General features: G+C 48.4%; 1 protein-coding gene across 5 annotated transcripts; it reads right to left on the bottom strand.

Moving 5' to 3' along the window:
• Positions 1-213: 213 nt before the first annotated feature.
• On the bottom strand, positions 214-9,655 carry OAS1 (2'-5'-oligoadenylate synthetase 1). 5 transcript variants are annotated; one of them, XM_020283054.2, is made up of 7 exons: positions 9,371-9,652; positions 8,265-8,553; positions 6,160-6,344; positions 2,778-3,010; positions 1,937-2,084; positions 726-730; positions 214-562 (listed from the first exon to the last, which is right to left on the bottom strand). In XM_020283054.2, exons 1-7 carry the CDS (start codon positions 9,548-9,550, stop codon positions 364-366), a joined length of 1,239 nt encoding a protein of 412 aa, XP_020138643.2. In that variant the 5' UTR covers positions 9,551-9,652; the 3' UTR covers positions 214-363. The 5 variants fall into 5 exon arrangements, with proteins under 5 accessions (XP_020138643.2, XP_075852707.1, XP_075852704.1 ...); XM_075996592.1 differs by lacking the exon at positions 726-730 and having other exon boundaries at positions 214-464; positions 1,931-2,084; positions 6,128-6,297; positions 9,371-9,655; XM_075996589.1 differs by lacking the exon at positions 726-730 and having other exon boundaries at positions 214-466; positions 1,931-2,084; positions 9,371-9,650.
• Positions 9,656-10,057: the final 402 nt, after the last annotated feature.

The following is a 10,057-nucleotide window of genomic DNA, read 5'->3' as shown; positions in this document are numbered from 1 at the left end:
AAAGATGCCACGAGGAGATTATAGTGAGCTCCAGGCAGAGAACTGTAAACACAGCATGAGGCCTCTGGAACAAGCCATGCCATTTTTCAGCAAAAAATCACATGCCCTTTGAGAAACAACCCTGGTGTGCTGCTGGACCCCGTTGTGGATACAAGCCCGATCATGTGGCCACGTGCTCTTCGATTAAATAGCTAATTGCTGACTTAGTTACTCTACTGTTGCTTGTAGTATTGTTTTTAATCATGGGACACTCAAAGGACAACACAAGTGGATTATCCACATGGTAAAGTACAACGCAGCCATTAAACGGGATGCCAAAACTTCCTTATCAGGATCCAGGGTCTCAGCTGGAAATGAGGGGGGTTATCTGGATGACTCTTGTCCCTGAGATGTGCTGCGGTTAGAAGATGGTGCACCTCCAGTCCTCTTCCTCCTGTGCAGTGGATGCTGGGTATGTGGTGAGGCTCTGCAAGAAATAAAGGCACTGATATGTCCTGACATAAGCATGTTCTTGATGCACTCTTTGAGCGTAGGTCTCAGAGTTCTCATTGTGTCTTTAAATCTGAAAGAGTAAAATGCATGATCACATCAGGACGCTGGTCTTCCTATCGTGGGACCGGATCTCAGTGAGCACTTATGGTGGACACTGTGACATGCCACCTGGACTGCCCTTTGAAGAGGGACGTGCAAGCCCCAGCTGTGGGGATGGCGGTCAGCAGGCAGACATCAGCTGGCGGCCTTTCTAGGGGTTGCCACAGCTGCAGAGAGCCTTTGGCCCCAAACCACATCCCTTTGCAACGTGCCCACGTTCACTGACTGATCCACATGGGGTTTTAAAGGCTTGGCCACCTCTGTCTGGTCCTACAGGACAGCTGTGAAGGCCAATCCAGCTCCAAAGCTGGCGTTTGCTGCATTTCTGTTCATTTCTCCCTACACCTTCTCCTGCTTCCCCCCCTCCCTTCCATGAGGGTTGGTGCCAGTGGACTCCCCCTAAACGCCCCGCACATTAAACCCCGCCTCTGAGTCTGCTTCCCAGGAACCCACTCACGACACCATCAGTGCCCTGGCATCAGAAAGACTCCTAGCCTGGGAGTGGAAACGTCCACGTCCACGTGTGACAGCCGGAGGAGGAGGAGGAGGAGGAGGAGGAGGGGGAGGAGGAGGAGGAGGGGGAGGAGGAGGAGGAGGAGGGGGAGGAGGAGGAGGAGGGGGAGGAGGGGGAGGGGGAGGAGGAGGAGGAGTCCCCATCTGTCAGACGGTAAGAGGAGATGACACAAGAGGAGGAGGAGGAGGAGGAGGAGGAAGAAGAGGAGGAGTCGTCCCCATCTGTCAGAAGGTAAGAGGAGATGACACAAGAGGAGGAGGAGGAGGAGGAGGAGGAGGAGGAAAAGGAGGAGGAGTCGTCCCCATCTGTCAGACGGTAAGAGGGGATGACACAAGCCAGGCTGTCTAGCACAGTGGCCTGAGCACTAGCTTTGGAGTCCACTGAGTTTGGATCCCAGCTCCAGCACTCCTTAGCTGAGTGTCCTTAGGTGAGTGACTTCACCTCTCTGAGCCTCTTTTGCTCACCTGTAAGATGGGAATGAAAGAAGATGTATCTCATAGGGTGGTTGGGAGGATTTAAGGAGCTAATGTATATTCAAGGGCTTAAGACAGAACTTGAGCCCAGAGCAGATACTCAAGACATGGTGGTTGTTATTTATTATTAGTCTTAGTGGAATGAACTCTGGACAAGGGATGTGAAAATTCCGGGAACCTTCTAAATGGGGCCAAAATGACTGTAAAATATGGAGCACAGCCTGTAACTATAGGGATTTGAGTGACCTTTGGCAAGGGGTAAGTCCTTTGGGAAGAATGGCCTCCAGCTACATGTCTCAAGCTGAGGAAGGGTGCAGTGGGGGAGGGGAGAGGGCAGGGAGAAAGATCTCACCGGCACAGTCCAGGAGCCTACCGAAGACCCATCCCCTCTCTCAAAGCACGGGAAACTCAGCCAGGCTTCAGCCTCTCGTGCCAGCCGCCACCAGCCCTCTGGGTCTCCACCACCCAGGTTCCCTGTAGGGTCCGCCGGGTCCAAGATCACAGGCCTGCAGAGCAACATTTGCAGAGGGGGCCGTGAGGAGCTGAGGCTCCGTCCAGGGAGCCCACCGCTCCTGGAAGAGCAAACGCCAGCCTGGGAGTGGCCCCGCAGGGCGCCACTCCCTGGGGTGCGTCCTCAGTGACAGGCCCCCCCAGGGGGCAGTGAGCTTGAAGACAAGGGGTCCTGCACTTGGGCCTGACAGATACGGGTTCAAATCCCACCCCTGCCCTTTACTGGTGATATACCCTTGGGCAGATCACTTGACCTCCCTCAGCCCAGTGACTAGAACATAACAAGGGGTCCATACATATCAGTTATCCTGACAATAATTCTTACTGTGATATGACGATGTGTTAGTCTTACAGCAAGCTTTGAACGCCTGGGAGCAATGATGATTGTTATTGGTGCTGCTGTTGTTATTTCAGTTCAAATTCCAGCTATTTCACTCATGTCCTGTTAAGGTTCGGACAAGCTCCTTACCTCTCAGGACCTGGGTGCATGCAGCTGTGAAATGATGGGCATAGTGCCTGCCTCACAGTTTTGGAGTTTAGGTCAGATGTAAGGGGCCCTACACAGTGACAGGCAACAGGAGAGTCTCCCTAGATGGGGAGCCCTCCCCCCTCCTCTGTTTCCAAGGCACTGCAGCTGTATCCAGGGGTTCGTTTACGTAGGGGAGGTAAGCCATGTGGGGAGAGAGTACCTGGGTTTCTTGAGCTGCCTTTGCAGGTACTCTCCAATATCGGGGTTTTTTGAGTCATAATACAACGTCCAGTAGATGCAAAGGTGCTGGTAGTTTATAACTAATTCCAAGACGGTCTGAAAGCCCTGGGCTGTGATAAATCCTGGGGCCATGCTCCCTTGCTCCCAAGCGTAGACTGTCAGGAGTTCCAGGGCATACTTCGGGGGCAGGGGCTTCCCAAGCTCCTCCTTGCACTGCCAAGAGGGAAAACAATCAGAAGAATAGGGTTGTCTAGCTTTTGGGTAAAGTGCATTTCTCATGGGCCAAATCTAGCCTGCCATCTGTTTTTTGTAAATAAAATTTTCTTGGAGCAAAGCCAAAAAAATGTACGTATCGGCTGCTTTCACGCTACGAGGGCAGAGTTGAGTAGTTGTGATAGAGACCATGTGGCTCACAAAGTCTAGAATGTTTACTATCTAATCTTTTACAGAAAAAGTTTGCTGGCCCTTGGTTAAGAGCTTGAACTCTGGATTCTTACTGATGTGGGTTTGAATACTGACTCCATCATTTTCTGATTCTGGGTAGATGACTTAGAGTCTTGGAGCCTCATTTTTTTCTTTTTTTTTTCATCTGCCAAGTTGAGTGGTGATAACAGCACTTTCCTTATAGGGACATTATGAAGCTCAGTGAGAGGAAGGACTTGGAGTATTCCTAAGAGCCACATGGAAGCAAAAAAAATTCCCACTGGAGGAATATATATAATCCAGAGCCTCAGATTATTTCATGAATAATTTTCACATACAGTGACCAGCACATAGATCACAAAGTACATAAGGAAATAAGACACCAAGAGTAACGACCAACAGACAAAAGAGACACAGTAATAAATCCACAAAACTTTAAATATCGAAGGATTGAACATGGGCTTTAAAATGACTAGGGATATTATGTTCAAAGAAACAAAATAAGAGCTTTTAATAGATAGTTAGCAGGGGAATAGAAACCATAAAAAGTAACATGGCAGATACGAAAAAGAATGAAATAGAAATCCTAGGTTAAAATGACAATAACTGTAATTAATAACTCAACAGCAAACTAGACATAGCTAAAGAGAAAATAAGTTAATTGGAAGGTAGATTAGAAGAAACTATTCAGAGTAAAATATGGAATGACAGACAAAGAGATGGAAAATACAGAAGAGAGTGTAGACATAGGAGAGACAGAGTAAAAAGGTCTAACATACACTTAATTGGAGTTCCAGGAGGTGCAGAGAGAAAGAGGGAGAGAAAACATTTTAGAAGAATGGCTGAGAAGTTCCAAAATCAATGAATGATATCTATGCATAGATCAGGAACACCAAAGGAATCCCAAGCAGGACAAATAATAAGGAATTATCATTAAGACACTTCAAATCAAAGCTACACAAATTAAAGAGAAAAACCTTAAAATGCAGCCAGAGGAATAAGATGGGTTATTTACAAAGGAGGCATTATCATACGGACAACTGACTTTTTAATAATGACACTGGATGATGGAGTGATATATGCAACGTACTGAAATGAGCACTAACTAACCCAGCAAACACACCCTTCAACAATGAAGGTAAAAGCAAGACATTCTCAGACAAACAAAAACTGAGCGTTTACTACCAATAGACAATCACCAAAAGAAATCCCAAAGGGTGTACTTTAGAAAAATGACTCCAGATGGAAGGTCAGAGCTAAAGGAAAGAATTCACAGTGAGGAAAGTGGTAAATATGTGAGTAGATTAGATAAATATTGGCTCTGTAAAACAAGAGGCACTTGAAAATATAGAGAGACTTGAAATATACAATAAAAATAGCATATTTATGGGAAGCAGTTGTGATGGTGGTTAGTAGAATATTAGGAAGGGTCTTGTAGTGCATCAGGAAAGAAAGAAAAAAGACAATTCTTGGCTATGCAGGACATCTTGGTCATTGTAAAACAACTAGCATTCCTGCCTTCTTTCCACTGAATATCAGTAGCACCCTTGTCCCCTCATCACTGTGGTTACCCAAAAATGCCCTCAATAATTTTCAATATGTCCCTGGGGGCCAAGCTGCTTTTTGTCAATGACTACTTTTGTAAGTTCTGCAATGCTGAGGCTCCACGATGAGAATTCCTGGAACAGCAACCACTGAGACGTCTAGCAACTAAATGATTGTCTTGTTTTGCCTAGAGATGTTACTTTTAAATCAGGAAGGTTACCCCTGATTATTTTCACTTGTTCATTCATTCAAGAAATAAATATTGAATGCTCATTCTGATCAGGCAAACTCTTGAGTCAGTGGACCCAAATTCAAATTTTAGTTCTGCTACTTAATTAAGCAGAATGAGCCATCTGACTCTTAGTTTCTCTTTCGGTAAAATGGGCTTAATAATTAGACCTCCACTTATCTAGCTCACAGAGTTACTGTGAAGATTGAATAAGATACAGGATATTCAAAAGTGAACAGAAAAGCCTATCACATCCACAAAAGATGGATTAGCTAAGCTAAGCACAGCACACAATACATGTTAGCTTTTATTATGTGTTTTCTTGTGGTGGCTAAAAGAAGCCACATTTATCAGGACCAACTATATGCCAGACACGACGTTACTCTTGCTGTGGCATGTTACTCTTTGCAAATGAGAAAACAGAAGAAACAGAGAGGTTAAGTTACTTGCACCAGGTCAGCCAGCCAGGAAGTGGGAAGAAAGGTATCTGAACATGTTTGTTTGAAGCCCTTGTTTTGCCCTATCCAACTTCTGAAGAGTGTAGTTGACTTTGTGTGTGTGTTTGTGGGAGTGTAGTTATAGCATTCATTTATTTATTCAACAATTACTTGTTGGGCACCTATTTATTATATACCAGGCACTGTGCTAAGTTCTGGGGATACAGCAGTGAACAAAATACAAAAGTCCCTTCCTTCACATACTTCCCTTCTCTCCTTTTCTTCAGGGGTGGGGGGACAGGGACAGGGTCTCACTCTGTCACCCAGGCTGGAGTGCAGTGGTACGATCATAGCTCACTGCAGCCTTGAACCCATGGCTCAAGCGATCCTCCTGCCTCAGTCTCCTGAGTAGCTGGGACTCCAGGTGCACCACCATGCCCGGCTAATTTTTCTATTTTTTTTTTTTTTTGCAGAGATGCAGTGTCACTCTATTGCCCAGGCTGGTCTTGAACTCCTGACCTCAAGCGATCCTCCCGCCTTGGCCTCCCAAAGTGCCACCACGCCCAGCCCCCCTTCCCGCTCTTTCCCCCTCCCTCCCTGCTCTCCACCTCTTCTTACTCTCTCTCCTCTTCTCCCCTGTTTCCCTCTCTCCCTTCGCTCTCTGCTCCCCCCTCCTCCCTCTGCCCCTGTCCAGACAGGCCCGAGCAGGGCTGGCGGGAGGAACGCACCATTTGGTACCAGTGCTTGACTAGGCGGATGAGGCTCTTCAGCTTGGCTGGACGGCGCCTCAGGAAGTCTCGCTGTAGCTCCGTGAAGCAGGTGGAGAACTCGCCCTCTTTCCCCAGGTAGCTGCACTCCCAGATGAGCTTGCTGTAGATTTGGGGGTCAGGTCTAGAGCCTTCGGTCCACTGGCCTGTTAGGGAGAAATTCATACCTTTAGGGTGTCAGCTCTTCTTCGTGTTTCCTTTAGTCACTCCAGGGGACGAGCTCACTGGCGCTAGACAGGACAGCAGACCTCGTGCCAGGGAGCCTGGGGTCCCTTCTTCCTTCTCCGCGGCCATCGCCCCGCCCCGGCTGCCACCATGTCTTGCCTGGACTCTGGCAGCCACCCCCTCCCTGGGTCCCCCAAAGCCTCTCAGCCCAGCACCTAGAGAGATCTTTAAAACTCTGGTCATGCCACTTCTTGCTTCCCTTCACATCTGGATTAAAAAAAATCTAAGGTCCCCATGGCGTCCCCATGGAAGCCGGGATGATCTGGCCCTGCTGCCTCTGTCACCTCACCGCCTACCCGGCTGCCTCTGCCCATTCCCACACTGCCCTCGTCTCTCCTCCTTAGACGTGCCAGGCTCATGCCTAACTCGGGTCCTTTGCACTTGCTGTTCCCTCTTTCCAGAAGCCCCAGCCCTTCCCGAAGCTGAGTACTCCCTCTTGTCACTCGGGCCTCGCCTCAGCTCAGGTGTCACCTCCTCAGGGGGCCCTCCCTCTGACCCTGCTGAACAAAGCCCTCCAACCCACACACGGCCTGTCTGCTGTGTCGCCGTGTGTAGTTTTTGAACACAGCAAGTATCACTGCTTATGTCTTGTTTACAAGTTCATCGTCAGGCTCTGGATGACTGATTGCTTGTCTGGCTTCATCGCGGCCATAGGACAGTGCCCCACATACAGTCGGTGCTCAATGGCTAGTCTGTGCGCTTCCAGTTGTTTGGATGTCTCCCTCCTCCAGTCTCGCCCCTCTCCTGATCTACTTCCCACACCACAGCCAATGCCTTCCTTCCAAAACACAAATCAGATTGTGTCACTTCTCCGCGCCACACCCACTGGGCTCTGGCAGTTTCTAGAACACCTGGCTCTTGACCTCATGGCCTGTGCGGTTCCGGCTGCCTGGAGCATGCTGCCTCCCCTTCCCTCTGTCCCTCTTATATTTTGTGACCGTGGCCCCCCAGCCCCCAACACGAGACGTGACAAAAAGGAGGGCATCCCAAACTTTCTCAAATCCTGGTGTCTTCAAAGTTTCAGTGTTCTTTTCCTGGCTTCCGTAGGTGCAAAGAGTACCCTGGCAGTTTCCTTAATTAAGTACTGCTAATTATCAATTGATTACTCATTATTAATTAAGTCCAAATAATAGTAGCCATTGGAGTGGCATCTGACAGATGTCACTGTATTTCCCTCAAAAACGAAAAATCGAAACTATTCCGTGCCCTGCTGTGAGTTCACCGTGGTGTTCTGAGATGCCTTCGTGTAGAGTTGGGACATGCCTATTTTTGAACACCTACCGAGTGACAGTTAAAGCAGGTGACCATTTAATACTTAAAACAGGGGCATGATATCGGTAGTGTGGTTTCTACAGTTCTCCTGATGTGGAAATGGAGTCTCCCAGAGGTTCCCCTTCCCGCTGGAATGTTCCTTCAGATTGTACGTGTCTGTCTCCCAACCAGCAGCCTGAGTTTAACGAGGTTTCCTCGTGTGTTGGAACGAAGACGAAGTCGCTATTAATGTTAAGGCAGACCTATGCGGCCCGATTTTGGAACTATGAAATCCACAAGCTTCGCCATCAGTGGAACCAGTAAGCCTTGGTGATGCTCTATAAGAAACGTCTTTGTCCCTAGATTGTACCAATTTGCCGTTTCATGTCCCTCCTGTGACGTATTATGACTCTGTTCATTCTTGCCCCAGGAAAGAGCCTCAAATCTCCCCCGCCCCTGCTTGAGAAGGACGCCCTGTTGGGGAAAAACTCTCAGACTGTGGGAGATTTCTGCCCAGAAATAAGAAAAGGGAGAGAAAGAAGCTGTGTTACGGGCCACGGGCTGAGAGCCCGGTGGCTAAAAGCGCTCACCCAGGGCATCGAAGGCAGGTAGCACGTCGAACTCCACCCCCTCCTGGAGCTGGGGTGAGCACAGCACGAAGCTGAGCACGCGGGGGTTGTCCCATCTTGGATTCTGGACCTCAAACTTCACGCTGAATGTTCTCTCTCTTTGACAGGCTTCCAGCTGCTTCCTAATTTCCTCGATGAACAATCCCCGGAGAGTTAACTGGTCCTGAAAACTTCTAAGAGGACTGAGGAAGACCACCAGGTCAGCATCAGATCGGCCTCTGAGAGCAGTGCCTTTGCCTGAGGATCCGCCCTAAAAAAGATGACAAGAGTTATAACTGACACTTAGTGGGATGAGCCTCCCTATATAAAATGACGAGAACAATCACTAACATTATTGAGCGCTAGCCGCCGTTCTGAGGGCATTACATGTCTTAAACTCCTATAATGCTCTCAATGACTCTATGATTTAGGTATCAGCATTACTAGTTCCCATTTTGCAGATGGGCAAACAGTTGCTCAGTGAGATTACATGTCAGCCCGGTCACCCAGCTTGTAGGTGGCAGAGATGCATCTTATTCCAGGCTCTGTGTTTTTTTCCTCTTGTCCCCTACTATTTTATATTATTGGACACCCCAGACTGGCTTGTGCTGGGTAGTTTTCACACATTATTTTACTTAATCTGCACAACCCTATGAAGTATCTGGAATTATGGATGAGGAAATTGGGACACAGAGAAGTTAAGTGACTTGCTCAAGGTCTCACAGCCAGTAGGTGCCATCTGCTTTCAAAATGTATGCTCTTAACCAACTCATGAGACTGCAGAAATGGGAAGTCCACTGATTAACAAATCATTTAACAGAGTTGGGCCTCAGTTTCCCTATCTCTGAAATGGGCATGGCCTAGGACAGTGGTTCTGGGGGGTGGGTGGGGCTGGGGACTCCTAGGACTTCACCCCAGAATCTATTTGAACAAGCTGTATGGTTAAATCAGAAACCACCGGCCCCCACGCTGACCCAAGTTTGCACCTTGGGTTCTATGTTTTCGTACTTTCTCTTTCTCTCTTCCTCCCACCCCCAGCTTTTCCCCATTCAGCGCCCCCTCCCCCAGCCAGGCAGCCCTGGGCTCACCTTCACCACCTTGGACACCCGCACGGGATGGCTGGCACCTTGGAAGCACCTCTCCTTCAAGAAGCTGCAGATGATGTGGATGGCCCTTTTGACCTGCTCTCGGAAACTCGTGTCCGGCTGGAGATTGTCTTTGATGAACTTGTCCAGATCCTTGGCTGGGGTATATCTGAGCGCCATCATGATACTTGGGCAGGGACAGGAGAGCCGGTGGGGACAGAACTGCCTCCCCGGAACCCACGGCTTTTATTTCTTGGTTTCTGGTTTCAGTTTCGTTTGTTTGGAAACAGTGGAGCTGGCTTCACGGTTCGCTTTATGAAATCAGGCACTCCCCTGATCCCAGTAGACAACCGCGGCTGCTAGCCTTGCCTCTCTTTGGACTCCACCCTGAAACTGTTGCTTTTAAAAAAATGTATTCCAATATATTACGGGGCTACAAATATTTTTTGGTTACACGGATCACTTTTATGATGCTTGAGTCATGGTTATAAGTGTGCCTGTCACCCAGATCGTGTTCATTGTACCCTTTAGGTAGGTTTTTGCCCTTCCTCTCTTCCCCACTCCTCCCCACAGCTTGATTTCCTTAAGTTTGACTTCCTGCTGTGCACATGTGTCCTCATCAGTCAGTTCTAGTTTAACAGCGAGTCCACGTGGTGTTTGTTTTTCCCTTCTTTAGATGCTTCACCTAGG

This window comes from Microcebus murinus, chromosome 22 (assembly GCF_040939455.1).
Source record: "Microcebus murinus isolate Inina chromosome 22, M.murinus_Inina_mat1.0, whole genome shotgun sequence".
Lineage (NCBI taxonomy): Eukaryota > Metazoa > Chordata > Mammalia > Primates > Cheirogaleidae > Microcebus > Microcebus murinus.
The sequence above is the reverse complement of the archived record's forward strand: the minus strand, read 5'-3'. Positions and strand labels throughout refer to the sequence as shown.

What these genes read in the sequence shown, in the direction of transcription:
- OAS1 (XM_020283054.2), bottom strand. Translation starts at nt 9,550, where the DNA reads ATGATGGCGCTCAGATATACCCCAGCCAAGGATCTGGACAAGTTCATC. An exon ending in TCAAGCACTGGTACCAAATG is followed by an intron (nt 3,011 to 6,159) that starts GTGCGTTCCTCC and finishes CCCTCTTGGCAG; the next exon opens with TGCAAGGAGGAGCTTGGGAA. An exon ending in AGGCAGCTCAAGAAACCCAG is followed by an intron (nt 2,085 to 2,777) that starts GTACTCTCTCCC and finishes GTTGCTCTGCAG; the next exon opens with GCCTGTGATCTTGGACCCGG.